The sequence below is a fragment of the Miniopterus schreibersii genome (genome assembly GCF_964146895.1).
Source record: "Miniopterus schreibersii genome assembly, chromosome: 5".
NCBI lineage: Eukaryota > Metazoa > Chordata > Mammalia > Chiroptera > Miniopteridae > Miniopterus > Miniopterus schreibersii.
The window spans coordinates 8,444,126-8,470,724 of NC_138106.1; the positions used below are offsets into that span (position 1 = coordinate 8,444,126).

Below are 26,599 nucleotides of genomic sequence, written 5' to 3' on the forward strand. Positions count from 1 at the left end.
CCAGCCTGTCTTCAGAGGAATCAGTGCTCATATTTATAACTTCCTGCAGACCACATTTCTTGTGATTTTAAAGCTTAATGGAATATCCATTTCCAGCTTTTATCTGGAACAAGATGGGCTTTTAATTAGGTGAAAAGGTCGGCTTTGTTGGATGTTGGATGCTGGCTGGGCTGAGGCCAAGGACGGAGCTACCCAGGCTGCAGACAGGAAGGGGCAGTGAGGACTCATGGACTGCCCCCCGAGTGTCCAACCCCCATGGCTCCCACCAGCGGGTGTCACTGTCCCTCCGAGGTTTGGGCTGGTTCACGTGCCTGAGCTCTGGAGATGGGGTGTGTCACCTACTCTCACACTCCCTCCCTCTCACACTCTGTAACTCGCAGTCACAGTCCCATCCAGTCTCACACACACGTCTAACACACACATTCCCAGGTGGGGCTCCCAGAGCTGCCACTGACTGAGTAGGGGCGGGCACACGTTTTCCAGGCACTCTTGCCAACGTCTCCTTCCTTTCTGCCGGCCTTGCCAGGCAGCCCTCTCTCTGCCTTGTCCAGGTCTTGGGCCTGTCTGTGGGGCAGGTGGGGCTGGTTTTCACGGCAGCTTTTCCCCACGAAAGGGAGGGGGGCCTCAGGGTTTGAGCCTACCCGAGGCCCTGTTTACGATGGGCCCTCCAGTGGCCCCTCGGTTACTGGCCACTCAGGATGGCGGGCGCCTGGCCCACCCCAGCTGCACAGTCGCGTGCATTACCTGAGATGCCATCGTTCTCGTGGAAAGCAGTTTCCTTGTTCATTGGCACTCACAGGGTTGTCCGAGCAGCTGGAAGAACACAGATTAGACACCCGCTGTGACAGGACATAAAAGTGAATTCCAGACGCTGACCCACTGCTCCTGAGAGCAGTTGGGGGCCAGAGTGTCCACACAGCGTTGTTCCCGTCTGTGCTGAGGTGGGCACAGAGAGTCACAATTCCTGTTTTAAGCTGTTTATAGCCATCCAGCATCATAGTGACATTTTTATTGTGTTTTCCGAAAGTGTTTGCCACAGCGATGAGGGGAAATTGGTCCATGCCCACAGTTTGAGAGACAGTGGCCTTGAAGGTCCAACTGTTGAAAAGAAACTGAACACGTTAAGCTGCTGTTTAGGGGATCATCCAGTGGCTTTGGGGGGACACAACAGGGCCCTCAGAACTTGGGATTGGTCGGAGGGATTGACTGCAGAATGAAAATGTTCAGTGTGGCAGAAAAATGAAGACAAACCAGGAGGAAGCGTGTGCTCTGAAAACAGGGTGTCTTGACAAGAGCCGCCAACGGAGCCCCTGAAATATCGGGGTGAGGATGGAGAAGGGGGCCCTTGGATGAGAAGATGAAGGTGCCGGCAATCAGAAGTGAAGGCCCCACCTGAGGAAAGGCAGGAGGTGCAGGGTGTGTGTGTGTCCTGGGGCCCCTGTAACAAGTGACCACAAAATTAGTGCCTTAAAACAGCACAGATTTATCCTCTTAGAGTCTGGAGGTCAGAAGACTGAGGTGGCCTCCTTGGGCTGAAATCTAGATGTCGGCAGGGCTGGTTCCCCGGGAGGCTCTGGGGGAGTCTGTTTCCTGGCCTTGTCCAGCTTTGGGGGGAAACCCCCACTTTCCTTGGCTTGTGGCCCCTCGTCCAGCTTCACAGCCAGCAGTGACCAGCTGAGTCTTGGTTCTGGCTCTTCCACCTCCCTCTTCCCCTTCCTGGGACCTTTGTGAGTACAATGGGCGCATCCAGATAATCCAGAAAAATCTCTTTATTTAAGGTCAGCTGGTTAGCAGCAACCTTCATCCACCTGCAACCTTAATTCTCCTTTGCCAGGTAACATAACCTTATGGAGTAGGATGTGGACTTCTGGGCCGGGGCACTATTCTGCCCTCTGGTTCCTTTCACATGCAACAACCCAGCCCATGCCAATGTCCACACAGAGGAAATGAAAAACACGGAAGCACCACTTCCTACCAGTGGGCAGTGAGGAGGGGCTGCTTTTGTGCACTGGGACTTGTGATCAGGCCTCCTTGTTGGAGGTGACTGCACCCTCTCTATTACTCACTTTCTGAGATTTCATCCTGTTGAACTGGTGACTGCATTTTGGGAAGCTGTGCTCTTGGAATCCAAGCACCCACCTGTTAGTACAGCAACTCAGCATCACTTAGAGTGACCCAGCTGGACAAAGCCCAGGGGAGGAAACACACCTGCTCTGACAGGACCACTGGCATAGGGACAGAGCTGAGTTCCGCTCACCCGTATGGCGCAGCCCTCGGTGGCCTGGGCAGTCCTGAGTGACGGAGGCTTCGAGTAGGCAGAGGTCCCTGGGCCGTGGGACCTGGGGGTTATTAACCTTACTTCCTAGGACTTTATGTGTTACAACATGTGCATTGCTTTTATAATTTAAAGAAATCTGACCAAGTGAAGAACAAAAGTGAACTTTGGAAGTACATTTTTCCCAGGGGAACACCGAGCCTGGGTTAGAAATCACGGGTGTGTGACTCCCCCTGGTGGTGAGATGCCAACATGACAGCCTGTCTCACCTTGCGGGACCTAGGGTGTCTTCCACCCGCAATATGGATAGCATCAGCGTTTGCAAACCTGGTCACATTCAACATGACCTTCCTCTGGTTTCTGACATGTTTGGACACCTGAAACGAGTGTGGCTCAGGATTTGAAGGGACAGCACAGAGCCTGGCATTTGAAGGACCCTCCCTACGTGTAAACTGAGCACCCCGCGTGCTGTGCTGGGTGTGAGCCTGCGAAGGGAATCATGGCCTCCAGTTGTCTCTTCAGCCAGAAGTGAAAACTGGAGAAGGGTAGACTGAAGTGTGTCTGGGTGGCTTCCTGTGAAAGCAAGCTGAGTCCCTGGCTAGCTGGTAGCCCTGCTTCCCTGTTCCCTCTGCCCCGTCCATGTCACCAGCTGTGTGACAGGGCAGGGAGCAGGGACGTGCAGGGCTGGTGCTGGTGGGCAGCTGTTCCTGGATGCCTGGGAGGTGGAGAAGGAGAGGCAGAGCTTGGGCTGCAGATGTCTGTTCCTGACTGTTCTGGCACCAGCTTACCATCCTGACCAAATTCCTGGGACACTGGGAGGAGTTAGTTGATTCCCTCCTCCAAGCCGGTGCCACTCCTTGGGGCTGGGGGAGGTTATGGAAAGACCAGAGGCTGTGAAGTGCACCTGACTTTTTGGCTCATGGAGATGGTCCCCACATGGGCACGTTGCACTGACCCCAAGCGGGCATCAAGGGTCCATGTATATGAGGTCACCGTCTCGTGAAGCGAGTCAGCAGTGATGGAGGCCACTTCCCAATAGAGGCCGCTGTGGCATTGGAACTCCATCAGGGGGCCTAGGTGGATTACGAGGGGCAGCTGTGAAGACACTGAGTCCGATTCTCTTGCCGGACATTGCCACAGGTGGCTGTCTCCAGTGCTGTGTTCCATGGGTCATCCTCAGGAGGGCCAGGTTGGCGTTGGTGGCCACTGGGCCTTTGCTCTCCTCCCTCAGCCTCACCTCTTACAAATGATCATGTACCCAGTACACCTGGGGCCCAGACAAGGGCTGTTTCCACTGCAGATGAGGCAGCCAGCCCTGCCAGTGGTCAGGTCTTGGGGTCGGTGGCCCCGTCTGTTTGGGAAAGCCTTACATGCTGGGTGGGCTCTGCTGCTCTCTCCCTTGCCCATCCAACTCAGCCCCTGTTCTGCTCCCACCTGTCCTTAGCATCCCTGTAAGTTCCCTGGGCTGCCGTTGCAGTTACCCCACACGGGATTCCCAAAACGGCAAAAATTTATTCTCTCAGTTCTAGAGGCCAGAAGCTGCAATCAAAGTGTCGCAGTGCCAGGCTTCCTCCAGGGGCTCTAGGGGAGGGTCCTTCCTGCCTCTTCCAGCTTCTGTGGCTTCAGGCATCCCTGGTTTGGGCCTCGTCAGTCCAGTCTCTGCTTTCATCATCATGTGACTTCTCCTTTTTGTTCTAAGGACGCTTGTCATTGGATTCAGAGCTCACTCAGGATGATCTCACCTCAAGATCCTTAACTAGTTGTACCCACAAAGACCTTTTTTCCTGAGAGGGTCATGTTTACACGACCCATGGGTTTAGGCAACTCTTTTTAGGGCCACCATTCAACCTGCTGCAGTTTCCAGCACTTTCTGAGGCCCTCCCAGATCCCTGTGGCATGATGTGGACCCAGCAGTGCAGGGGAGCTCCGGGTTCCACAGTGCCTGGCCTGGGCACCCCCCTCATCCACCCCCTACCCCACAGAACCCTGTAGGGCTGGCACTCAGGCCTGGGGAGGGCCAAGCCCAAGGCTAGTTTCTGTTGTGTCTAAACCTAGAGTGGCATGCTCACCCCTGCCCTCTGTCGGTTGGGCAGACTCTGCATCCCTCCCCCTCCCCAGGGCATGGCCCTGTGAAGTGAGTGAGGGTCCTGCTGTTGAAGAAGTACCCTTTGGGGCATTTGAGGATTTGGGTGGACATGAGATTAAGGAGGGCAGCTGCAGCCTCCGGGCATCGGTTTCCTGCCTTGACTGGCCGTGGCTCAGGCCCCGGAGTGTGGCACCTGCAAGTTGCGCCAGCCTGGAATTCGTGAAGGCAGCAGGGCCTCTGTCTGCCCGGGCCAGGTGCCAGTAGATGTCAGGGGGCTTTACTGATGTAGCACTGTGGGTCCCCTCCCTCTGTGTCCATAGGTAAACACCCATATGTGCTGGGTGACCTCCATGCCCCTTGTGTTCTCAGTGGTAACAGCAATTTCTAGATACCTGCTGTGTGGCTGGAAGTGAGGGAGGAGCAGGACTGGGCGCCGTCCATGTGGTGGTCCATGATCAGAGTGGGGCCTGGGGTCCCCCAACTATATCCTGGTCCAGCCTGCCCTTTTCAGCTTAGGGGTGTTGGGGATTTGGGGTGTTGGCACATGGGAGGTGCTCGACCCATGACCCTAACCAGACTGGAGTGCAGTTGTCACTAGTGGGAGCTGAGCAGGTCAGCTGCTCCAAACACCCTCCCCTTGGGAATCTGGTACGTGAGCCAGCCCTCCAGCCTCCAGTAAACACAGTTAATGAGCAACCCGCCAGCCTCTTAAACCTAACCGGTCTGTTCACGCTTAATGTCTTGGCCAGTCCCCTTCTTCTCTGCTTGCTGCCTCTTAGCCCCAGCCCTTAGAAGCCCAGCTCAGCAGTGGAGCCGAGTTTTTTGGGGGGGGGTGGGGTCCTGTGTGCTGCTGGGACCCTCCTGCCCTCCCTGGCCAAGGCCTGCCATCCTCCCAATGTGCTCTCGTGGGTCATGGGGCGGGGCTGTGCTGTGCCCGTATGGGGGTCTTGGGGATGAATCCACACTTAGAGTCCACTTTTTCTCTGGGAGATGAAGCAATGATATGATGCTCTGTGGTGCCAGGTGTCCAGGAGTCGCCGGTGAAAGCACTGGTCGAATATTAACTGCCTGGGTCAAGAACCTTTATTTGAAAGAAACGCTGTCCCATGTGCCCTGTTGTGTGGCCTTGTTCATGGACAGGACACCTGGACTCTGCACCTGGTAAAGAATCCGCTATGCAGATCTCATGGGGACACTGGAATGACCCGTCCTAGAAAGGGAACTCTTTTCTGCTGGCCTGCGGGGCTGCCTGCCCCCTGGGGGGGTAAAGCAGGTGTCTGGCCCTTCCAAGGGAAAGGCCACATCACCACGCAGGAATCTGGCGTCCCTCCGTGGGGAACCTGCTTCCTGGGGGGATGGTAGGACCCATTGCTGCTACAGAACTTTCCATCATCTTGCGAGAGGCTCATCCCCTCTGTCCCACATCCCGGTTTGGGGTCACCCCGTGTGTCCTCTGCTCTTTCCCGCCTGGTTTATCTCCTTCATGTCTACTTTGTGGAAGCTTTTCCTGCACTGTAGCTGATGAGGTTCAGTGCCCAGAGCAGGGCTGGGCACACAGTAGGAGCTCAGTACATATTTGCTGAATGAACGACGTATGTCCGTGCAAGGTGACGAATTGACGCACAGGGACAGGGTTTAGTGTGGGGTCGGGAGCCGGGGGCTCTCATTGCCCCATCGCCACTGCGGGGCAGCCACCTGCACCCTGCATTCCCGTCTTCCGACGGACTGATGGCAGGCTGAGGGTTATGTTCCCGAGGCCAGGAGTGGTGCCCGTGGGCTCTGTACCCAGTCAGTGCGCAGCACATTCAGCGTCAGTGCGCAGGAGCGAGCGCAGCAGCTCTGAGCGGGGAAGGAGGCCCTGCGTTCCCTGAACGAAGCCAGCGAGGAGCCTGAAAAGCTCCAGAGCAGCAAAGGTGACCAGGGTCCAAATCCCTGTTCTTTAAAAAGTGGCAAGTGCTCCCGTAGAAAATGAATAAAGGTGAACAGGAATTTAAAAAGGAAAGAAATGCTTGCGTCAAATATATTTAAAAAATCAGTCAATCCCATAAATGCAAACTAAGCAGCATTTAGGAGTGTGTAGTTTGAAATCTGACCTACTCTCCCTTGGTTCTTTTTTTAAACAGCTCCGTTGAAATATAATTCACAGATCATACAACCCACTAACTCACAGTCTACAGTTCAGTGGTTTTTATATGTTCAAAGATATGTGTAACCGTCGTCACAAACCGTTTTCGTCACTTCAGAAGAAACCCTTTAGTTGTCACCCTCAGCCCTGACCTGCTTCCTATGGATTTCTCTGTTCTGCACATTTCATGTAAATGGAACCATGCAATATGTGGCCTTTTGTGTCTGGCTTCTTACACTGAGCATAACATTTTCAAGGTTCATCCATGTTATGTGTCAGTGCTTTTCACTCCTTTTTATGGCTGAGTAATACTCCATTGTATGGGTGGGCCACATTTTATTTATCCACTCGGCAGCTGATGGACACTGGCATTGTTTCCACCTTCTGGCTAATGTGAGTAATGCTGCTGTGAAAATTCATGTACAATTTTTGTGTGTGTGTGTGTAGACATGTTTTCATTTCTCTTGGGTACATACCTACAGTGGAATTTCTGAGACATAGGGTAACTCTGTGTTGACCAGTTTGAGGAATGGCCAGACTCTTTCCCTAAGTGGCTGCCCGTTTTACATTCTCACCAGCAGGGTGTGAGGGCTCCTATTTCACATCCTCACCAACACTTGTGATTAGGTGGCTTTTTGATTCTACCGCATCCTAGGGGGTGTGAGGTGTATCTCATGTGGTTTTCATTTGCGTTTCCCTGATGACTAGTGATGTTGAGTGTCTTTTCCTGTGCTCGCTGGCCATTTTTATGTCTTCCTTGGAGAAATGTCCATTCATATTCTTTGCCAGCTTTTTAATTGCATCATTGTGGTGTTTTTTTTATTGTTCAGTTGTAGGAATTTTTAACTAGATACAAGTCCTTTATCAGATATATGATTTGCAAATATATTCTCCAACGGTGGGTTGTCTTTTCACTTTCTTGATGTTGTCTGTTGAAGCACAAAACAGTTAAAATTTGATGAAATCTAATTTATCTATTTTTTCTTTTGTTGCTTTGGCATTTGGTGTCAAATGTAAGAATCCATTGCCAAATCCAAGGTGATGAAGATTTATTCCTACGTTTTTGTCTAAGAGTTATAGTTTTAGCTCTTACATGTAGGTCTTTGATCCATTTTACTTTAATTTTTGTGTATGATATGAGATAAGGGTCTAACTTTATTATTTTGCCTGTGGCAATCTTATTGTTCCAGCACTGATGTTGAAATACTGTTCTTTCCCCACTAAATGGTTTTAGCACTTTTGTTGAAAATCCATTTACCATAGATGTATGAGTTTATTTCAGAACTCTCAGTTCTCTTCCATTGATCTGTATGTCTCTCCTTGTGCCAGTACCACACTGTCTTGGTTATTTAGCTTTATAGTAGGTTTAGAAATTGGGAAGTGTGAGTCATCCAGCTTTGTTCTAACCCCAAACAACGTTCTAACCCTATGAGCAACTGTATGTCAACAAATTAGATAACTTGATTGGAGTTGGCAAATTCTGGAAAGATACAGTGAAGCTCAATAAGAAATAGACAGTTTGAATTGATCTTAACAAGTGAAGAGGCTGATTTAATAATACAAAAACTAACCTTAAAGAAAAGCTCAGCTTCACAGATGAATTCTACCAAACATTTAAAGAAGAGTGAAAACCAGTTCTTAAATTTTCAAAAAAGTAAAAGAGGGCAAAACACTTCCCAGCTCATTTTATGAGGCCAGTATTACCTGTATATGAAAACCAGACAAAGACATGACACACAAAAAAGAAAACTATAGACCAGTATCTCTTGTGAATGTGGAAACAAAAATCCTTAAATACTAGCAAACCAAATTCAGCAACATAGAACAGTTACACATTATGATCAAGTGGCTTTATCCCAGGAATGCAGGCTGGTTTAACATCCAAAAATTGATGTAATACATCATATCAATAGAATAAAAAATAAAAATCACACGATCATCTTAGGCACAGAAAAGGCAATTGACAAAATTCAACACCCTTTCATAATTTAAAACACACACACACACACACACACACACACACAAACACCAAAAAAACAGTAAAATAGGAATAGAAGGGAACTTTCTCAACCTGATAAAGGCCCACACTTACTGGTGGAAGGCTGGTGCCTCCTCCAAGATTGGGAACCAGACAGTGTTGCCCCTCTCACCATTTCTGTTCAGCATTGTGCTCTGTTCACAGATGATATGTCTTAAGTATACAAAGCCCTAAGGAATCCATTAAAACAATTTAAAACTAATTAATAAATTCAAGTAAAGTTGCAGGATACAAGATCAAGGAGGGGATGGCCAGCCCCTGGGCCCTGGACATAGGACAGAGATAGGTGTGTGAAAGACCAGGGTCAGTATACCTGGCCAGAGGGAGCTGAGAAGGCTTGGCAGCACTTAGAAGGTTGTGGATTTGGGGGTCATTCAAAGTGAGAGCCATGCAGATTGGAGGTGTGTGCTCACCTTCCATGTATAAAGTCCTAATGTCCCTCCCCAGGGCATGTACTGTGCAGGTGTGAAGGGCCAGGGATGACCCATCAAGCCGGGTCTGGCAGGACTTTTGGTCCTAGAGCCTTCCAGGCATCCGGAAATGCCAAGAAAACTCTCTGCATGGGAGTGAGTGGAAGTGTGCAGGAGCAGACAACACATGCATGTGCACACACAAACACATGTGTACACACGTGCATGCACACACTATGTAGCAACAAGCACAACACATACAGAGACAAATGCACGTGCACACAAACACAAACACATAGACGCACATACATGCATACACGTGGAGAGTCCTGGGGTGGATTAATGTGTGGAGGTGTCAGACTGGGGTCAAGAGCTGTGTGTGTCATGGACAGAGGAGAAGAGGGCATTTCAGGCAGGGCAGGAGGTCCCTGTGCGAGGGGAAGTGAAGGCAGACAAAGGCGCTTTGATGAGGGTCAGTGGCCCCCACTAGACACAGTGAGTGTTTGATTGGTTTGTCCCAAGGATGTTCTCAGAACCCTTTGAAAGCGGCAGCCACCGGCAACTCACAGTGCCAATTACCTGTCTCCACTCAGGCTCAGAACTCTCCTTTAAAATTTAAAGTACCCTCACTATTGGATAATATCCCAGGGCCTTCAGGCAGATGACCCGTGTGTTCCTCTAGCTGCATGTGACAGTCACCAGACAGCTTTGCAGGCATGTGGTTCTCTGCAAGGGCTTGGAGGTGGCAGTGGCCCCAGACATGGGCAGGAAGGGCGCGGTCTAGAGTGTTAGTGTGGAGAGATGCCCTGCTGGATCGCAGGGGTGGCTCACCCTGGTTGGGGCCCCTGCTGCCCTCCTGTGTAGCCTGCCCCTCACCCCAGCAGCCGCTGCTGTCTCTCTGCTGCAGCCACAGCTCCTCTGTTTCTCACTCCTGGCTCTGCCTGGAAACAGCACATTGAGCGAGTGGCCCCAGAGAGTAACTGAGTGCCCAGGGCCATTGGACTGACAAGGGGGCAGCCCCCCAATGGGGAGTTGGGCTCTGCCACACATGAACCCAGAGTTCTCTCTCCCACCTGGAAGGGAGAAAGGAGGGGGGGGGCTTTGGAATTTCTGTCCTGAGATTTTCCAGAGACACTTTGGGCATAAAATCACATTAGTGGCAGTGAATTTTCAAGGAGACTATTTTCTGGGCATTTCTAAGAATTCTGAGCATCGTGAGGATTAATGCTGGTAAAAGGCCTCACTGGTGCACGATGTTTGCATATGGGATGCCCCCACCTTTCGAGAGGGGACATGGTGTTTAGCTGTCCCAGAACATGAGCACTGATTCCAAACAGCTGAGCCCTGCCGTTTAGATGGCACTCCATCGGTCGCATCCTCCGTGTTCTGAGCTGGGGATGGGAGCTGGGGATGGGACTTCAGGGCTGTTTGAACCAAGCTGCTCTTGCTGCTGAATGCAGCCTGGGGGAGGGTGGCTGAGACCCCCTGGCACAGCCTGGAGAAGACAGGGTGATGAGCTGATTCAGGCAGAAGGGATGGACAGCCGGTGTACAGAGCACACACGGGATCTAGTGTGGAACGTGGCGGTGAAAACAGTGTGTGTGAATATGCATGTGTGGCTATGTGAGTGTGTGAGTGTGTGTGTGCAGTCTCATTCTGGCTCTCCTCCTTTGGGCTTTATAATCTGGAGCCAGACCTCTGGTTTCCATGCCTTAGTTTCTTCATTCATAGGCTGGCTGATGGGCACAAACTCACAGAATGAAGGCAGGGCACTTGACACCGTGCCTGGTGGGCTGTGGCATCTCTGCTTTTACATCAGCTCTGTTGGGAGGTGCTGGATGGGACAGAGCATGGGGCTGTTTCTGTCCAACCAGGGGTCCTTGTGTTGATGGATAGCTAATCCCCCACCTGCACTCCTCCTGCCACTGCCCAGAGCTGGGGACCCCCACTCTGGCTGGGCAGCACAGAGGGTGGGTGCTGCTCCGTGGGGTTGGCCTGGCTGCATCGGGAGGGTGACAACGTAATCAAAGTCAGACGCCAGCATGCGTAGTAAGTACGAAGCAGCCCCAGAGCAAGCACAGGCAGAACTTCCGACCACATGGCAGCATCCTTTTAATGTCCTGGACGAAGGAAGTGTTATCTGAGGTTTTGTAAAGGGAAGGAGTCTGGACACAGTGGGAACTATCCGGCTAACCTGGCTAGCCTGGCTCATGTCCTCTGGAGCAGTGGCAATACTCAGATCCTATCCCTTCCTGAGACACAGCCCAGAAGAGGTGCCTGGTGACGACAGCAGAGAGGAGGCAGGACTGGGCCCCATGGTGGGCTGGCACTTGGGCTGTGGGCAGGGCTCCTTCACCAGCTCCATCTCATGGCCTTGGGGTGACCTGGCAGTCCCCTCTGTACACACAGAGCCTGAGATCTGGGGGATGGAGGCGATGGGAGAGGACATCTGTCAGTGTGGAACCTGCTGTCAATGGCAGCGTCAGTCTCAATAAATTCCATAATCTCTCTTTCCCTTGGTGCCATACCCAACTGCTGCTGTGTTCCGTCCCTTTCAAGTAGTTCTCAAGGTTTAACATAGAAACTCTTGCAGGATTCTGAGAAACACAGGAAGAGGGTCCTTCCAGAAGCTGCCCTGGGGATCAGGGTGCTGGCCTGGAGCCCTGTTCTCACACACACCAGCACAGGGATCCACCGCAGTCTGGCAAGGGGAAGCGAGGCCTCCTCCAGCTCACAGCTCAGGGAGTTAGGAATTTCATTGAATGTGCTTAAATGTCCCCTTGACCTATTGAAGTCTGTGGCTGCTTTAAGAAGGCGTGAGAAGTTCTCAAGGGTGCCTGTCACCTTGATTTAGAAGTTTCCGTCTTTTTTTCTTACATGGGAGTGAAAAGGTAGAAGAGCCGCCTGGAGACATGAATGGGGTTGCTGACTGCAGGCCGTGGGCGGGGAGGGCTGGAAGGGCTGGAAGGGCGGGAGCCGGGCTGGCCCCACCTCCCGGAGGGCAGAAGCCTGCCCGCCCTCCTCTCCGTGTGCACACAGCCCCGATGGCTCCCGACCCCAGCGGCCGCTGCCTAGGTCTGCTGCTGCTGCTGCTCACCTGCTGCCTCGCTGCCACCCGGGCTGATCTGCTGGACTGGCTGTGGTTGCCCACTCAGATAGATAGGCCCATAGCCTCACGGGTCTCCCTGCCTCCAGGCAGCCCACCTGTACAGCCCACAGAGGATATCACCACGCAGGTAGCCCCTCAGGATGTCCCCACTGAGCAGGGGACTGCCCCTGCCAGCCCTGAGCTGTCCCTGGAGAGGCTGGAGGCTGGCCAGGGCGAGGCCTCCACTTCCCGTCCTGCTTCCACCGCCTCCACTGCGAGCCCGGACACGAAGGAAGAGAATATTGCTGGCGTCGGAGCCAAGATCCTGAACGTGGCTATGGGCATCCGGAGCTTCGTCCAGCTATGGGATAATACCACCCCCACCGAGAATACTACCAGGATGGAGATGCCAGCACCTGCAATCCCCACAGGCCTTCTCACCCTCTCTGGACCAACCAGTGCCCCTCAGGAGAATGGTTCTGTGTCCTGGCTGCCCAGTGGGGCCCTGAGCTCTCCAGACACCAAGAGGACTGAGGCCGGCAGCCTTCCAGTGCCCACCCAGCCACCATCCTCCCCGGACAGGCCCTGGGCACTGCTCAGGGAGCCCTCGGTGCCACCAAAGTCCCCAGGTAGAGCTCTCTCCTCCATGCTGGGTGGGACCCTTTCCTGGGGGAGCCAGCAGTCCCCAGGTTGGCCCCTGGATCTGGATGGCAAAGGACTCTTGTCCGTGGCAGCCCGTTCTGGCCCACAGCACCAACACCCTGACATCCTCAAGCGCAAGCCACTTCTGCTTCCCCTGGTGATGGGTTCCCTGAGAGCGCACATTGCCCCCTCGGCTCTCCCCTCTGACCCCCGCACCAATCTGTCTCAAATCTCACTCTCAGCTTTAATTGGGGACAGCGGTGCTTGGGTTCCTCACGTGGCTAATTCTGTGGGGCCTGATCTTGCTAATAACTTTGTGCTGCTGGGGTCTCACCGGCTGACCCCCACAGTGCAGCCTGTCCGCTATGCCACCGGCCACTGCCTGCCCCTGCCGCCCTTCCTACCGGTCTGTGGCAGCCTGGGCATTGGGCGCTCCTGGCTGCCCAACCACCTCCACCACTCAAGTGGAGAGGAAGTATGGGCCGCCGCTCGGGCCTGGGGTGGCCTCCTCCGGACGCACTGCCACCGCTTCCTTGCCTGGTTCTTCTGCCTGCTGCTGGCCCCACCCTGTGGCACTGGCCCCCTGCCTGCCCCACCACCCTGCCGCCAGTACTGCGAGGCCCTGGAGGATGCATGCTGGAGCCACTTGGACGGGGGCAGGCTGCCAGTCACCTGTGCCTCGCTCCCGGCCCAGGAGGACGGGTACTGTGTTTTCATTGGGCCGGCTGCAGGTAATGGCCAGCCCACCCGCCCCACCCTTTCCTTTCTGCCCTTTCCTGCGAGCCAGGCAGGGCTGGTGTAAACCTGGCATAGGCCCCCTTACCCCCCGTGCTGTCCTTTATGGTCAGGTGCCCATCAAACTCTCAAGAGGCAGGAATGCAATACCTCCTTTGCTCCGGGGAGGCTGAGGTCTGGAGAGGCCTGCACCCTGTCCATGACAACGGCAGATGTGTGGGAAGCAGCCCCATCCCAAGCATTTTAGTTCATTTAGTCCTCAGAGACACCCCCAGTCATGGAAGGGAAATAGAGCATGACACGATATGCCGAGGGAGCCAGGATTCCCACCTGCTTCTGGCTTCTGCTCCAGCCACTACGCCGCAGTGACTTCCTTTCTGTAGCCCCAGACTGATCGAGTGGAGGGGGCTGCAAGGGTGGACACTACAGGGAGGGGGCGCTTGCTTCTCTGAAGGTTGAAAGGTCAAAACCATGCCAGCAGGCAGGAGTCTGTGGAGCTCATGTGAAACCACCCCAGCCTGGGGCCATGAGCTCCAATGCAGTCTCTGCTCCTCTAGTGGGGGAGGGGGGAGGGCAGTCCAGCCATTCAGGCCCCCAGTTCCCTTTGTGCCCACAGTGGGGCCCAGCCCCTGAGAAGAGCCTGCTCCCTGGCTATTCTTAGAAGCCTTGGCCCCATGCATGTTGGGCTATGCGTGTCCCTTTCCCTTCCCTCCCTATGGGGAGCAGCCTTGACCACTCATCCGTCCCTGCTTTGGAACCGGGCTGGTGGGGGTGGGGTGGCTGCACTGGACTTCGAGGGTGTATCCCCCTGCTGGAACCCTGAGGGATGTGTGGGTGACTCCCTGGCACCCTGTGCCAGGCCTGGGGTGAAGTGAGGGGGTGCTGCTAGCGCCTAGGCCTGGGCCAGGGCAGAAACAAGTGCCAGTGGTGCCCCAAGGAAGAGGCACACCAGAGGCTGGACTGGAGGGAGGATGACAGCTGCTACAGACAGAGGGGCAGGGAGGCTGAGCCTTGCTCTCGAGCAGGAGTGGCCAGGAGGGTGTCCAGCAGGGGGACAGCCCACTCTAGGCCTGCTCTGAGAGGCTTGGTATGTGCAGGGTTGGGGGCCCTGTGGCTGCCCCTGTGAGCTGGTGGGGCTGGGGGAGTGGTCAGGGGCCGAGTCCTGAGCTGTCAGCACAGTGGGCTCTGATTTGGAGGCCATGGTGAACTGCATGTCCCCATGTCCCATACACACTTGGTGCCTGGAACACCCAAATATTGGGCTTGCCAGGGTCTTCTCCTTACCCTGACCCCACCAAGTGTGTGTGGCAGGGCCGCCTCACAGGGAGTGTCCTGCCAGGAGGCCCCAGGTTCCATGTGAATGAACGTGGCAGCTCCCCTGGCAGCTCACAGCCTACCCCCTCCTCGCGCTCCATGGAGCTGGGGCAGGGCCTGCACACACCAGACCTGCTGCTAGGCCTCAGGCAGGCCTCCGATCTCTTTTGAGGGTGTGGGATGTAGAATCTCTAACTGCAGGTGGTCTGGTCAGCTGAGTGGCCTAAAGGGGATTTCTCACTGGACATCTGCACAATTGGCAGGGTCCCCGGCCTGTGAGGGAGGCTGCGTTCCTAGCAGGATCCTGGGGGATTTTGCCGTCAGCTCTCACTGCTCGCTTGTGCACCCCCTCCTGCTGGTGGTGGGCTTCAGTTGTTTATCCCACCAGGGACCTTCCTGGGTGTGGCCTGGCTGGGGAGCGTCCCACATGCCTTTCCCCATCCTCTGGCTTTTTAGTGGGAACCACCCATCACCTGGCCTCCCCACTCCTTCATGCTGGGGGAGGCGGCGGCGGAGGAAGGCCTGGTAGGAAATGGAGGGACCAGGAAGGCCCCAGCCCCTCTCCTATATTGGTGAATGTTCCCCCTGCCAGTAGTGGGGATCCTGGTGAGTAGGGGTGCTGGGATGCAACAATCATCACTGGCCTAGTGAGGTCCTTGGGCTGTGTGTGTGGTGGGGTGTATCTCTGGGGGGGAGGGGGAGATGGAGACCTGAGCCTGGGTGCTGCTTCCTTCCCGGGACCTGTCCAGAACTGCCGCACCACCTTTTCCACCCCTCCTCTTGCGTGTGCCCTGCAGGGTGGCCCAGGATGGAGATGGCTCCCACTCCCCTTGTGGTGGGCTAGTGGGGCATGGATGGGTCACCTGGTCCCAAGCACACCAGCATGAGGTCACAGCTTTGCCCAGCTGCTGGAAAGGCCTCCCCTGTATCTGTTCCTCTCTGCCCCCTCAAGGAGAGCAGGGTCAGGGAGGGGCTAGAGACAATCCAGCCAGTGGCTTGTGTTTAGGGAGGTAGTCAGGACAGAGAAGGCCACCTTGGGAGCCCTGTGCTGGAGCTGGAGCTGGAGCTGGAGCTGGAGCTGGAGCTGGAGCTGGAGCTGGAGCTGGCCGTCAGTCAGCCCACTGTTGAGGACCTGGTGCAGGGTCTTGCCTGCGGTCTGTGAGCTTGTCCCTCAAGCCACAGAGAAAAGCGAGTGAGGCCCTCACCCTGGGAGAGCAGGAGCAGGTCCCAGGTCCTCACTGTGTCCACACTGGGTGGGCCAGCAGGGGGATTGCCCCCTTGAGCAAGGAGGGAGCTCAGGTGAGAGGGACAGGGTTGGGGGCATGAGGGCAGGGTCTGTGGGCAGCCCCCCCGAAGGGGCAGTTTCTGTAGACCTGCATCCTTGGTCCTGAGGAGGAGGGAGTGTGCAGATGCTGGCCTTGGGGGACTTCTTTCATCCTCTGCTCTCACCCCCAGGACTGCTCTCCCCTCACGTTGCCTTCGCTGCTTCTCTCTTGTGTCAGGTTTTTGTCCCAGGACTAGCTGTGAACACACGGTTAGCAGGATTCAAATCGCACAAGAGAGGGCTGAACACAGCCCAAGCCCCTCACAGCCCCTCTGTGTATTGGCATAGATGCGTGTGCAGGAGTGTCCTGGGGCTGCTGTGACAAATGACCACAAACTTGGTGGCCAACAACCACACAGTTGTGTTACCTTAACTCCTGGAGATTAGAAGTCAGGGATCCTCCCGCTGGGCTCAAATGAAGGTGTCTCAGGGCGGGTTCTCCCACGGCTGCAAGCAGATCCTGTTCCCACCCTTTCCCAGCTTCTGGAGGCTGCCCACATCCCTTGCCCCTTGGCCCCTCATCCATTTTCAGAGCCAGCCAGGCCCATCTGGTGCTGCCATCTCTGCTTCCCTTCTTCCCTCATCACAACTCCTTCTCTGTCCCTGCTGGAGGGCTTCTCTGCTTTTAAGGGTGTATGTGGTTTGATTTGGATAATCTCCCCGTCTCAAGGGCCATCACTGTGATCACACTGGCAGAGTCATTTGCAGAGAACTTCCCACCCCTCCCTCGCCTTTGGCCCAGTGCACTGGGGGCACCACCATTGGGCGAATGTGGGTGGTGCCAGGCCCATCACGCATGTCAGCACATCAAAAGTATCATCCCCTTGTCCCACTTAATGGCTTTCAACCTGAATTCTGTTTTATCTGATAGCAGTGTTGCAATATTTGCTTACTTTCTGTTGTCATTTGCCTGATTTTTTTTAAAAGACTTTTTTTTTTAGAGCAGTTTTAGGTTCATAGCAAATTGAGGGGAAGGTCCAGGGATTTTCCATATGCCCCCCCTCACTGCGCAACATCCTTAGTTTCCTCCGCTCTCAACATTCCCACTAGATGGTACATTTGCTGCAATCGATGAACATACACTGACACACACTTATCATCTATCACCCAGGTCCATAGTCTTCATTAGGATTTACCCTTCCTGTTGTATGTTCCGTGGGTTTGGACAAATGTATAAAATGACATGTGCTCATCATTACAGTATTATACAGAGTAGTTTCACTGCCCTAAAAATCCCGTTCTCTGCCCGCTCATCCTTCCCTCACCCAGCCCCTAACAACCGCTGAACTTTTTACTGTTTCCGCAGTTTTGCCTTTTCCAGAATGTTATAGAGTTGGAATAATACATTTCGTAGCTTTTTAAGACTGGCTTTTTTCACTTAGTATGCATTAACATTTCCTCCATATTGTTTTATGGCTTCATAGCTCATTTCTTTTTATCACTGAATAATATTCCGTAGTCTAAATGTTCCACATTTAGTCATTCACCTGTTGAAAGACATCTTGGTTGCTTCCAAGTTTGGGCAATTATGAATAAAGCTTCTGTAATTATCTGTGTGCAGGTTTTTGTGTGGAAGTATGTTTTCAGGTCCTTTGGGTAAATACCAAGAAGTGTGATTGCTAGACTGTAGGGTAAGAGCCTGTTTAGTTTTGTAAGAAACCACCCAACTGTCTTCCAGTGTGGCTGCACCGTGTTGTGTTCCCATCAGCAGTGACTGAGAGTTCCTGTCGTTCTACATTCTGGCCAGATGTGGTTGTCAGTGTTCCAGATGGTAGCCCTTCTAATAGGTGTGAAGTGGTATCTCAGGTTGTTTTTATTTGCATTTTCCTGATGAGTGTGATGTGGAGCATCTCTTCATATGCTTATTTGCCATATTTACATCTTCTTTGGTAAGGCATCTGTTAAGATCTTTGGCCCATTTTTTAATCGAGTTGTTGGTTTTCTTCTTGTTGAGTTTTGAGTGTTCTTGTATATTTTAGATATATCTCCTTTTATCAGATACATGTTTTGAAAATACTTTCTTTCAGCCTGTGGCTTGTTTTCTCATTCTCTTAGTATGCCTTTTGCATACCAGAAGTTTCTAATCTTAAAGAAATTAAATGAAGTCCAGCTTATCCATGATATTTTTTCATGAATTGTGCTTTTGATGGGTGTTGTATCTAAAAAGTCATTACCATACCCAAGGTCATCAGCAGTGTTTCCTGTGTTTTCTTCTAGGAGTTTTGTGAAGTTTAGGTTTGTGATCCACTTTGAGTTAATTTCTGTAAGAGGCCTGTGTCTAGATTTAATTTTTTGCACATTGGTGTTCAGCGGTTCCAGCACCATTTGTTGAAAAGATCATCTCTACTCCATTGTATTGCCTTTACCCTTTTCCATCTTTTCCATCGATCACTTCATTGTTTCAAGAACACCACACTGTCTTGATTGCTGTAGATTTAAAGTAATTCCCCAAACTTCTTCCTTCTCCTTCAGCACTGTGTTGCCTATTCCGGGTCTTTGTCTCTCTATATACTTTAGAAGCTGTTTGTCAATGGCCACAAAATAACTAGCTGGATTTGGATTGGGGTTGCCTTGACTCTCTAGATCAAGTTGGGAAGACAGCTGGACAATACTGAGTCTTCTTATCCATGAACATGGACTATCTCTACATTTATTTAACTCTTCTTTGATTTCTTTCCTCAGAGTTTTGTCGTTTTCCTCATATAGATCGTGTACATATTTTGTTTCATTTATATTTAAGTACTTAATTTTGGTGTTTTGTATTTTTAAAAAATATATTTTTATTGATTTTTTAGAGAGGAAGGGGGAGAGAGAGAGAGAGACACTGATGCGAGAGTGAAACATCGATCAGTCAGCCACCCCCTGCCTGCCCCCCACCAGGGATCAAGCCCACAACCTTTTGGTGCATGGGATGACGCCCGATCAACTGAGCCACACTGGCCAGAGTGTTTGTAATTTCCAATTCCACATGTTCGTTGCTGGTATATAGGAAAGTGATTAACTTTTGTATATTAATCTTGTATCCTACAACCTTGCTGTAATCACTTATTAGCTCCAGGAGGTGGGGTTTTGGGAGGTTTTTTTTATTGTTGTTGTTGTTTTGGTTAATTCTTCTACATAGATGATTATATCATCTGCAAACAGACGGTTTTATTTCTTTCTTCCCTATCTGTGTACTTTTATTTCCTTTTTTTAGTCTTATTTTATTAGCTAGGACTTCCAGTATGATGTTGAAAAGAAGTGGAGAGAGGGACATTCCTGCCTTGTACCTGACCTTAGTGGGAGGGGTTCAGGTTTCTCACCATTAAGTATGATGTTAGCTGTAAGGTATTTGTAGATAGTCTTTATCAAGTGGAAGAAATTATGCTCTATTCCTAGTTCACTGACAGTTTTTATCATGAATGGGTATTGGGTTTTTGTCAAGTGCTTTTTCTGCAATTTTGATATGATTGTGTGATTTTTTTTTCCCCCCCATTAAGCCTTGATGTGATGGATTATGTTAATTTCAAAAACCAGCCTTGTATACCTGGGATAAATCCCACTTGGTTGTGGCTGGCCTGTTTGCTGAAAGGAAAACTGTCTTCAACGAGGCTAGTCCCCTGATTTCTTGATCTGAGGAGAGTACGGGCCACAAGATGGGCCCCAGCTTGCCAAAGGTGTCATGCTCCATGTTCCTCGACACTATGGGGGCACTGCATTCTGGAAAGGCATTCTTCGAGCTCTCAGAGAGGGCTTTTTGGAAAGATGATGGTTTCCCACCCAAGACAGCAGGGCCAGTGCCTTGAGCCTGCCAAAAGCTCTGCAGGGAGGTGGCCACACCCTCCACTCACACATTTGGTGCCTGGAACTGAAGAGCTGGTCAGTGATCTTAGGGCCTTGGCATTTGGAGGCTTCCAACAGGAACCTGAGGCATTTCACGGAAAGAAAGTGGAACTGCTCATACATCTCTGGAGTCCCCAGGGTTGCCATGGAACGTACTGCTGGGGTATGAGTTGTATTGAGTGTCAGCTAGTAGCGGAAATCACAGGACCCGATCAAGCTAAGCCAGTTCCTCTAGGAGACACAGCCCCCTCTCATTTTCTGCCTTCCTAGGGGTTTGTTTCCAGGCAGGTTCCTGATGAGAATGAAGCTGCAGGGTACACCCTCGTGCACAGCTTTCTTTCCCTTGTTTGTAAGGGAGTGAGTGATGTTACTGCTCTGCAGTGCCCTACATTGTTTCTGTGCATCTCAGCATGGGGTGGGGTCGCGTGGGGGTGGGAGGGGTCTGAGAGTGGGGGTCGGGGGTGGGGACAGGATGTGGGGCAAGGTTGCAGGTGAGCTCAGAACCCCCAGCCTTTCATAGCAGGCTCCTTTCCCGCTTTCTGCCACACTGGTTTGGGATGGTCCCTGCTGTGTCCTGTCCCCTCTTGCGCCTGCAAGCTTGTTGAGGGGATGGTTTAGTGGCTTATGGCCACTATGTCCTGGCTCAACATGTGCCTGGGTAAGATGGGGTACCCATCCACATCCCTGGCCAGCAGAGCCCAGGGGAGCAGGACAGGTGCCAGGTGTATGACTTGGTTTCCCCTTTGTGCTCTGCACACAGCCTCACGAGGTGTCTTTTTCCTCTTCGCAGAAAAAGTGGTCACAGAGGTGGGGCTCCTCCAGTTGCTCGGGGAGCCCCCGCCCCAGCAGGTCACCCAGATCGATGACCCCGACGTGGGACCAGCCTACATCTTTGGCCCAGATGCCAACAGCGGCCAGGTGGCCCGGTACCACTTCCCCATCCCGTTCTTCCGTGACTTCTCGCTGTTCTTCCACGTGCGGCCGGCCACTGAGGGTGCGGGAGTGCTGTTTGCCATCACAGATGCGGCCCAAGCAGTTGTCTCAGTGGGTGTGAAGCTGTCGGGCGTGAGTGGTGGCCAACAGCACATCCAGCTCCTATATACCGAGCCCGGTGCTGCCCAGACACATGTGGCCGCCAGCTTTCCCCTGCCTGCCTTCACTGGCCAGTGGACACGCTTTGCACTTAGTGTGGATGGTGACACCGTGACACTCTTTGTGGACTGTGAGAAGGTCCAGTGGGTGTCCTTTGCACGATCTCCACGAGGCCTGGAGCTGGAGCCCGGTTCAGGCCTCTTTGTGGCTCAGGCCGGAGGAGCAGACCCCGACAAGTTCCAGGTAACTCTATGGCTGCTGCTTGAGGACTGACCAGCTCTGGGGGTGTGGGGTGTGGAGGTGTGGAGGTGTGGGCCTGGCCACTTGGACAAGGGGTAATGGTCCCCACCTGACTCAGGCTCCAGGGGTCCTTGACCTGCCTGGACCCAGCGTGTCTTTTATTCCCTGGTGCTCTGGCCCGTTGGCCACCCCAACAAGGGTCTCCCTGGGCTGTAGTGGTTCCTCTGAGGCCCCCTTGGGGCCACCTTTCTAACAGGATGCCAGTCCATGCCACCACCTCTGCACAGTGCAAGCAATGGGCCCCTTGATCCATAATTAGGAGTTTTAAGAGGGCAACAGCAGAGGGTAGAAGCGAGCATCGGCCCTTCTGGGGATAGGCTGCACCCCATGAAAGCTGCACATCCTCTGGGCTGGGCCAGGGCTTCCTGCCTCGGGCCAGCATCATTTATGCTATTGTTATTATTTTACCGAGCTGCTCAGTGGCCTACCCAGAGCAGTGTGGGTGGGACTTCTCCAGCAGTGTTGGGCAGGTAACTGTCTCACTGTGTCCCCAGGGAAGCCCCTACCCCCTGGGCCTTCATTTGGGGAGAGGCCAACCCCACAGCCTGGGTGGGATCTTTCTCCTGGGCACTCAGCCCCTACATTTGGAACCTCTAGCTGGAACCCCCGCCTCCGGGAAACACCATGTGGGCACCCTTGACCTGAGCTGACTCAATTCTAACATTACAGCCAGTCTGCTGCTGGCACGCCCCAGACAGGGGTCCCTGTGTATGCTAACGGGGGATGTGTCTTCAAAGGACAGAAGGTTAATTATTACCCAGACAAAAGCTGCTTGATTAAAGTTGTTCTAAGTCCTGGAGATTCGGGTTCTGAAAGATGGCCTTTCACCTTTGGCAGAAATTTCACCCATGGGGTCTGGGAGCCAGCAGGACTTTGATAGCAAACTGGGCCTCTTTGTGTTTTCATTTTGACTCTCAAACATGATTAACTAGAAGGAGTCACAGAGAGTCGACTCATCCAGGGAGGGGCTGTGTTTACTGGCAGTTTGTTGTGTGACCTCCCTGGCATTTCTAGATGGAAAAGTATGCCATTGTTCCATATCCTTGACAGTTTCACAGAAAACTGACCATGTGCTGATGGAGACAAGGGCTGCCCAGAGCTCAGGGTGCTAAGGGAGGAGCCAGTGGTCACACCATCGTGCAGGGAAGGCACCAGAGGCTTCCTCCCTAGACCTCACCAGGGCAACAAGTCATTTGTGAAAACACGACTGCCAGTTAGATACATTGGCAAACTTCCTCTGGGTATTTTAATTTGCATTTCTTGGTGGTTAGTGAAGACAGACTTTATTTTTTTTATGTGCTTCCTGGCTATTTGTAGTCCTTCTTTTGTGACTGGCCCACTTATGTTCTTTGCATTTTGTTTTGATGGATTCAAACCATTTCCTGTTGATTTTTACAAACTCTTTACATACAAAAGAAACTGACACTTGGTTTTGTGTGCTGCAAATATTATTTCCCAGTTTATAATTTGCCTTTTTACCTTACTTTTTTTAAACAAAACCATTGGGATATTTAAAGTGTTTATATGGTTAAATCTGGCCTGGAGAAGACTCCCATGGCGCTGACCATCCCAGCAAAGTCTCTGACGGTTAGAAAGACTGAAATGGGCAGCGTAAGGCTGCTGTTTGACTGTGGGCTGTCACCCTGCCTCCTGTCGACCACTGTGTCACATTCAGCTAAGTTAAGCAAGGACTGGCTCCTATGCCTGTGCAGACTAGAAGTTTCAGGAGTTTTCTGTGTGGGTTTCGGGTCAGATTCCAGCTAGGTGAGAGAGCATCCTGTTGTCTGATGCAGATCAATTTAGTACAAGGTTTTTCAGACTTTCTGAACTGAGATTCTTAGGAAGAGTCACTCGAGTTGTGTGATTTAAACGACTTGGCAGAAACAAAAGCTCAGGGTGCTGGGAGGAAGCTGGGCATTCCCCCAGACTGGTCCCTGTGATTCCTTACTGAACCTTTATTGTTTTCTCCTGTCAGAAAATCCTGGAACCTCATTGGTCTTTTCAGATTTATTCTTCTTGTCAGATGCGGTTATAAATATCCCTGGGAAATCATTTATTCCACGCAGTTATTACAGTGTTTTGCTTATTAACATCCACTTCCGATTCTTGTTCAATGTTTATGTACCTCTCCTTTCTTTACTGGTTCAGGTGCTCTGTGCTCACATTTTCTTGGCACCCTTTCTCTTTGTGGGAAGTGTCCCCATTGTCCCCATTTCCTCACTCCCCGTTTGCTGCTTTGTGAAGCCACCTTCTTCTTAGTCTGGGGTTTCTTTTATGGTTCTCTCTTGGCCTCAGGTGTCTGTTTATCAGACAAACTGCCTGTGAATCACTTGGACCCTTGTTTGTAGTCTCCAGGCAGGCAGGGCCGGGCCTGTCCTGTTACTGGCTCATCCCACGTTCACTCCTTGTGTTCAGCGAGGAGTGTGGACATTGTCACCATTCCTTACATGTGGCTCTCTTGGCTGTATTACATAAATCAGTGCTTGGCCCACTGAAGCCAAGAGCTTGCCCACTGGCCACCTAGGCTTGGGCTATAGGGACAGGCTCGATACTGAGGATGGCACGGAGCGGGCAGGGAAAGTGTGAGTGTCCCCAACCCCATAGCCCTCCTCCCGCTATGGCCCCCAAGCCTAGCAGCATCAGACCTGCTACTCCTGACCGAGGGGGTGCGGGGGCCCCAGAGGTCATGCTGACTCTGCTCCACTTGACACCCCTCTTTACGACAAATGCTTGGAACCCTGTCATTCATGGGAAGTGACACACACAAATATAACCTAGACACAGCGCCACAGCCACCATGCAATATACTGATTCCCTGGGGTGGAGATGGAGAGGAAAGGTGTTTGTAATGGAGGTACATGTCCACCCGTGACCCCACGGGAAGAAACCTTGAAGCAGCCAGCTGCTCTCACGCAGATAGTCAGGAGTCTGGTGGGATGTCAGTGAAATGGTCTGAAGTACAAGGAAATGGGACATTGGGGGCGTGGCCCAGTCATAGCTGTGGCTGGGGTGGGTGACAAGGGACCAGGCCTACTTGGGGGGGGTCAGCCAGCAGAGGAGGGAGGGAGGGAGGTGAGGATGAGGCAGACCTGGGAGTGCTGCGTCCCCCCAGATAGGCTTCTCTAGCCCCACTGCCTGGCCAGTATATACCCTTCTGGGCAGGGGCAGAAGGGGTAGGTCAGAGGCCACCCCCAGAGAATACTGGGGGCCCGGGGGGTTGGGGTCCCAGGGAGGCAGCCCCAACACAAGTGACCTCAGTGACATGCTTTCACAGTGTAGGGTTCTGATCATCTGTATGCAGCTTTAAGGCATGTAGCCCTTGGCAAAGCAGTGGCAGGACATATTTTAAATGGTCTTTATTAATGAAATCTCTGGATGTCCTAACATTTGGCTCTAAGTCTGTTCAATATTTGCAGTGGGTCTCCGGCTTTTGTCCTAGTCACCCCAGAGCCTGACCCCTGCATTTTTAAGTCTGGAATGGCCTGTGCTTCCTCTGGGCAGTGGCACCCTGGAACCTGGATGGTGCCTCCCCTACATCCATGCCCACATGCATGCACATGCACACACACAAAACCATGTACATATCCACACAACACACATATGCATACACATGTACACACATCCATGCACACACACACACAGGAAGATGGGACACTGTCCCACAGGCCTCACTGTGAGCACTAGGGGTTGAAGGGGAAACATGGAGTCAGGCAGAACTGGCCCCTGGAGAGGCTGACCATCCTGAGGAGGGAGTCCAGGGGTGTTTCCTGGAGAAGGAGGTGTTTCCTAAGCTGAGCCTCAAAAGATGAGTGGAGCCAGGCAAGGGCTCAGCTGGGTGTTTGTGGCTACATGCTCCTTATTGGCACAGAACTGGAAGGTCGTGAGATCAAGGGTCAGTCGATAAAGGGAGTCTGAAGTGCAGTTGGAAAAATAAACTGAATGACCTAGGCTGCAGTGTGCACACGGCCCTCAGACACATCCAGCCTGCCACCCGTTTTCATACAGCCCGCAAGCTAGAGAGCTTTCCATGCGTAAATGGTTAGAAGAAAAGAACATTTTGTGATGTGTGAAAATCTTACGAAATAAAAATGTCAGCGTCCCTAAGGTTTGGTTAGACAGCTGTGTCCCGTCTTTTACATATTGTCCCGGTCAATTTCCTGGTACAACACAGTCCGTGTGACAAAGGCCTGGACATATGGACCAGCTGACCATTTCTAAAGAATGTTTACCGACCTCTGACCTAGGGCTTTCTGTTGAAGAGTGGTTTAAGTTTAGAACTGATGGGACATGGTTCTGTTTAGGGAAAAATGCACTGAAGTAAATCCCAGTGGGTCAAGATGTTAAGTAGAAACAAAAAATACTAGAAAAAGTTATGAGAACACTCATAACTTCCCGGTAGGGAAAGTGCCATCGAAGACAGGTACTTGCCAGGACATCACACGCCAAAGGCACAGGATCCGCCTGGGTTTGTGGGAGCCCTGCTGGTGTTGGGAGGCCCTGGATCGCCAGCTTCACCTACTTGGCTTCGAGTAGTTGGCGGAGATTCAGATCCTGCAGTTGGTGCCACCCTGCACCCCTACCCTTTGGGGATCTTGGGGCCTTGCAGAGAAGGCCCCAGTGCAGCCAGGATGAGGTCCTTGTCACCTGTGCTGTCCCCAACTGGCAACTGTCCCCCACTCCCTGACTCAGGCTTAGGGCCTCCTGTTGAGGTAGGTGTCCTGTGTCTTCTCCATGCAGTGGACCCTCTGCACTCACAGCTCAGGACATTGCCCCGCCTGTGTCTGCTGCCCTCCCGACCTCCCCCCATCCAGTTCCATCCGCTTTGTGTCCCCAGGGACACCACTTTCAGTGACACACCTCATCTTTGTCTTACCATCTTACCTGACATGATTTCCTCTAAGATCCACACTAATACTTGAGATGTCAGGGCCCTGTTTACTGCTGTGCCCTGGTGCCCAGTGCGGGGCAGAGAACGTGTGAGGGAACAAGCGTTGGTGAGGGATGGAGAGGGAGAGGGAGTGAGTGAATGAATGAGTGAGTGAGTGAACGGATGAAATTGGCTCTGGGTTGAGCAGCCCATGTGCACGGAGAGCCAAGAGCTCTCTTCAAGCACTGTGGGCTGTTTTGTCCTTGACCTCTCACTTGTTTTATGAAAAGGTGACGTTGCAGCCCTAGCTGGTTTTGCTCAGTGGTTAGAGCGTCAGCCTGCAGACTGGAAGGTCCTGGGTTCGATTCCGGCCATGGGCATGTACCTCAGTTGCAGGCTCAATCCCTAGCTGGTCGGGGCACATGCGGGAAGGAACCAATCGATGTTTCTCTCTCTCTCTCTCTCTCCTGCTTTTATTTTC

General features: G+C 52.5%; 1 protein-coding gene across 3 annotated transcripts in view; it reads left to right on the forward strand.

Moving 5' to 3' along the window:
- The window catches only part of LOC308558042 (collagen alpha-1(XVIII) chain-like), a 76,336-nt gene that overhangs the window by 21,132 nt on the left and 28,605 nt on the right, over positions 1-26,599 (forward strand). The window contains exons 3-4 of one of the 3 annotated variants that reach the window (XM_081139103.1): positions 12,130-12,651; positions 20,650-21,194. In XM_081139103.1, the coding sequence (XP_080995229.1) occupies positions 12,130-12,651; positions 20,650-21,194 (1,067 nt within the window). Of the gene's footprint in view, positions 1-11,958; positions 12,652-20,649; positions 21,195-26,599 lie in introns of those variants that run through there. The other 2 variants (XM_081139102.1, XM_081139104.1) reach the window with 2 other exon arrangements.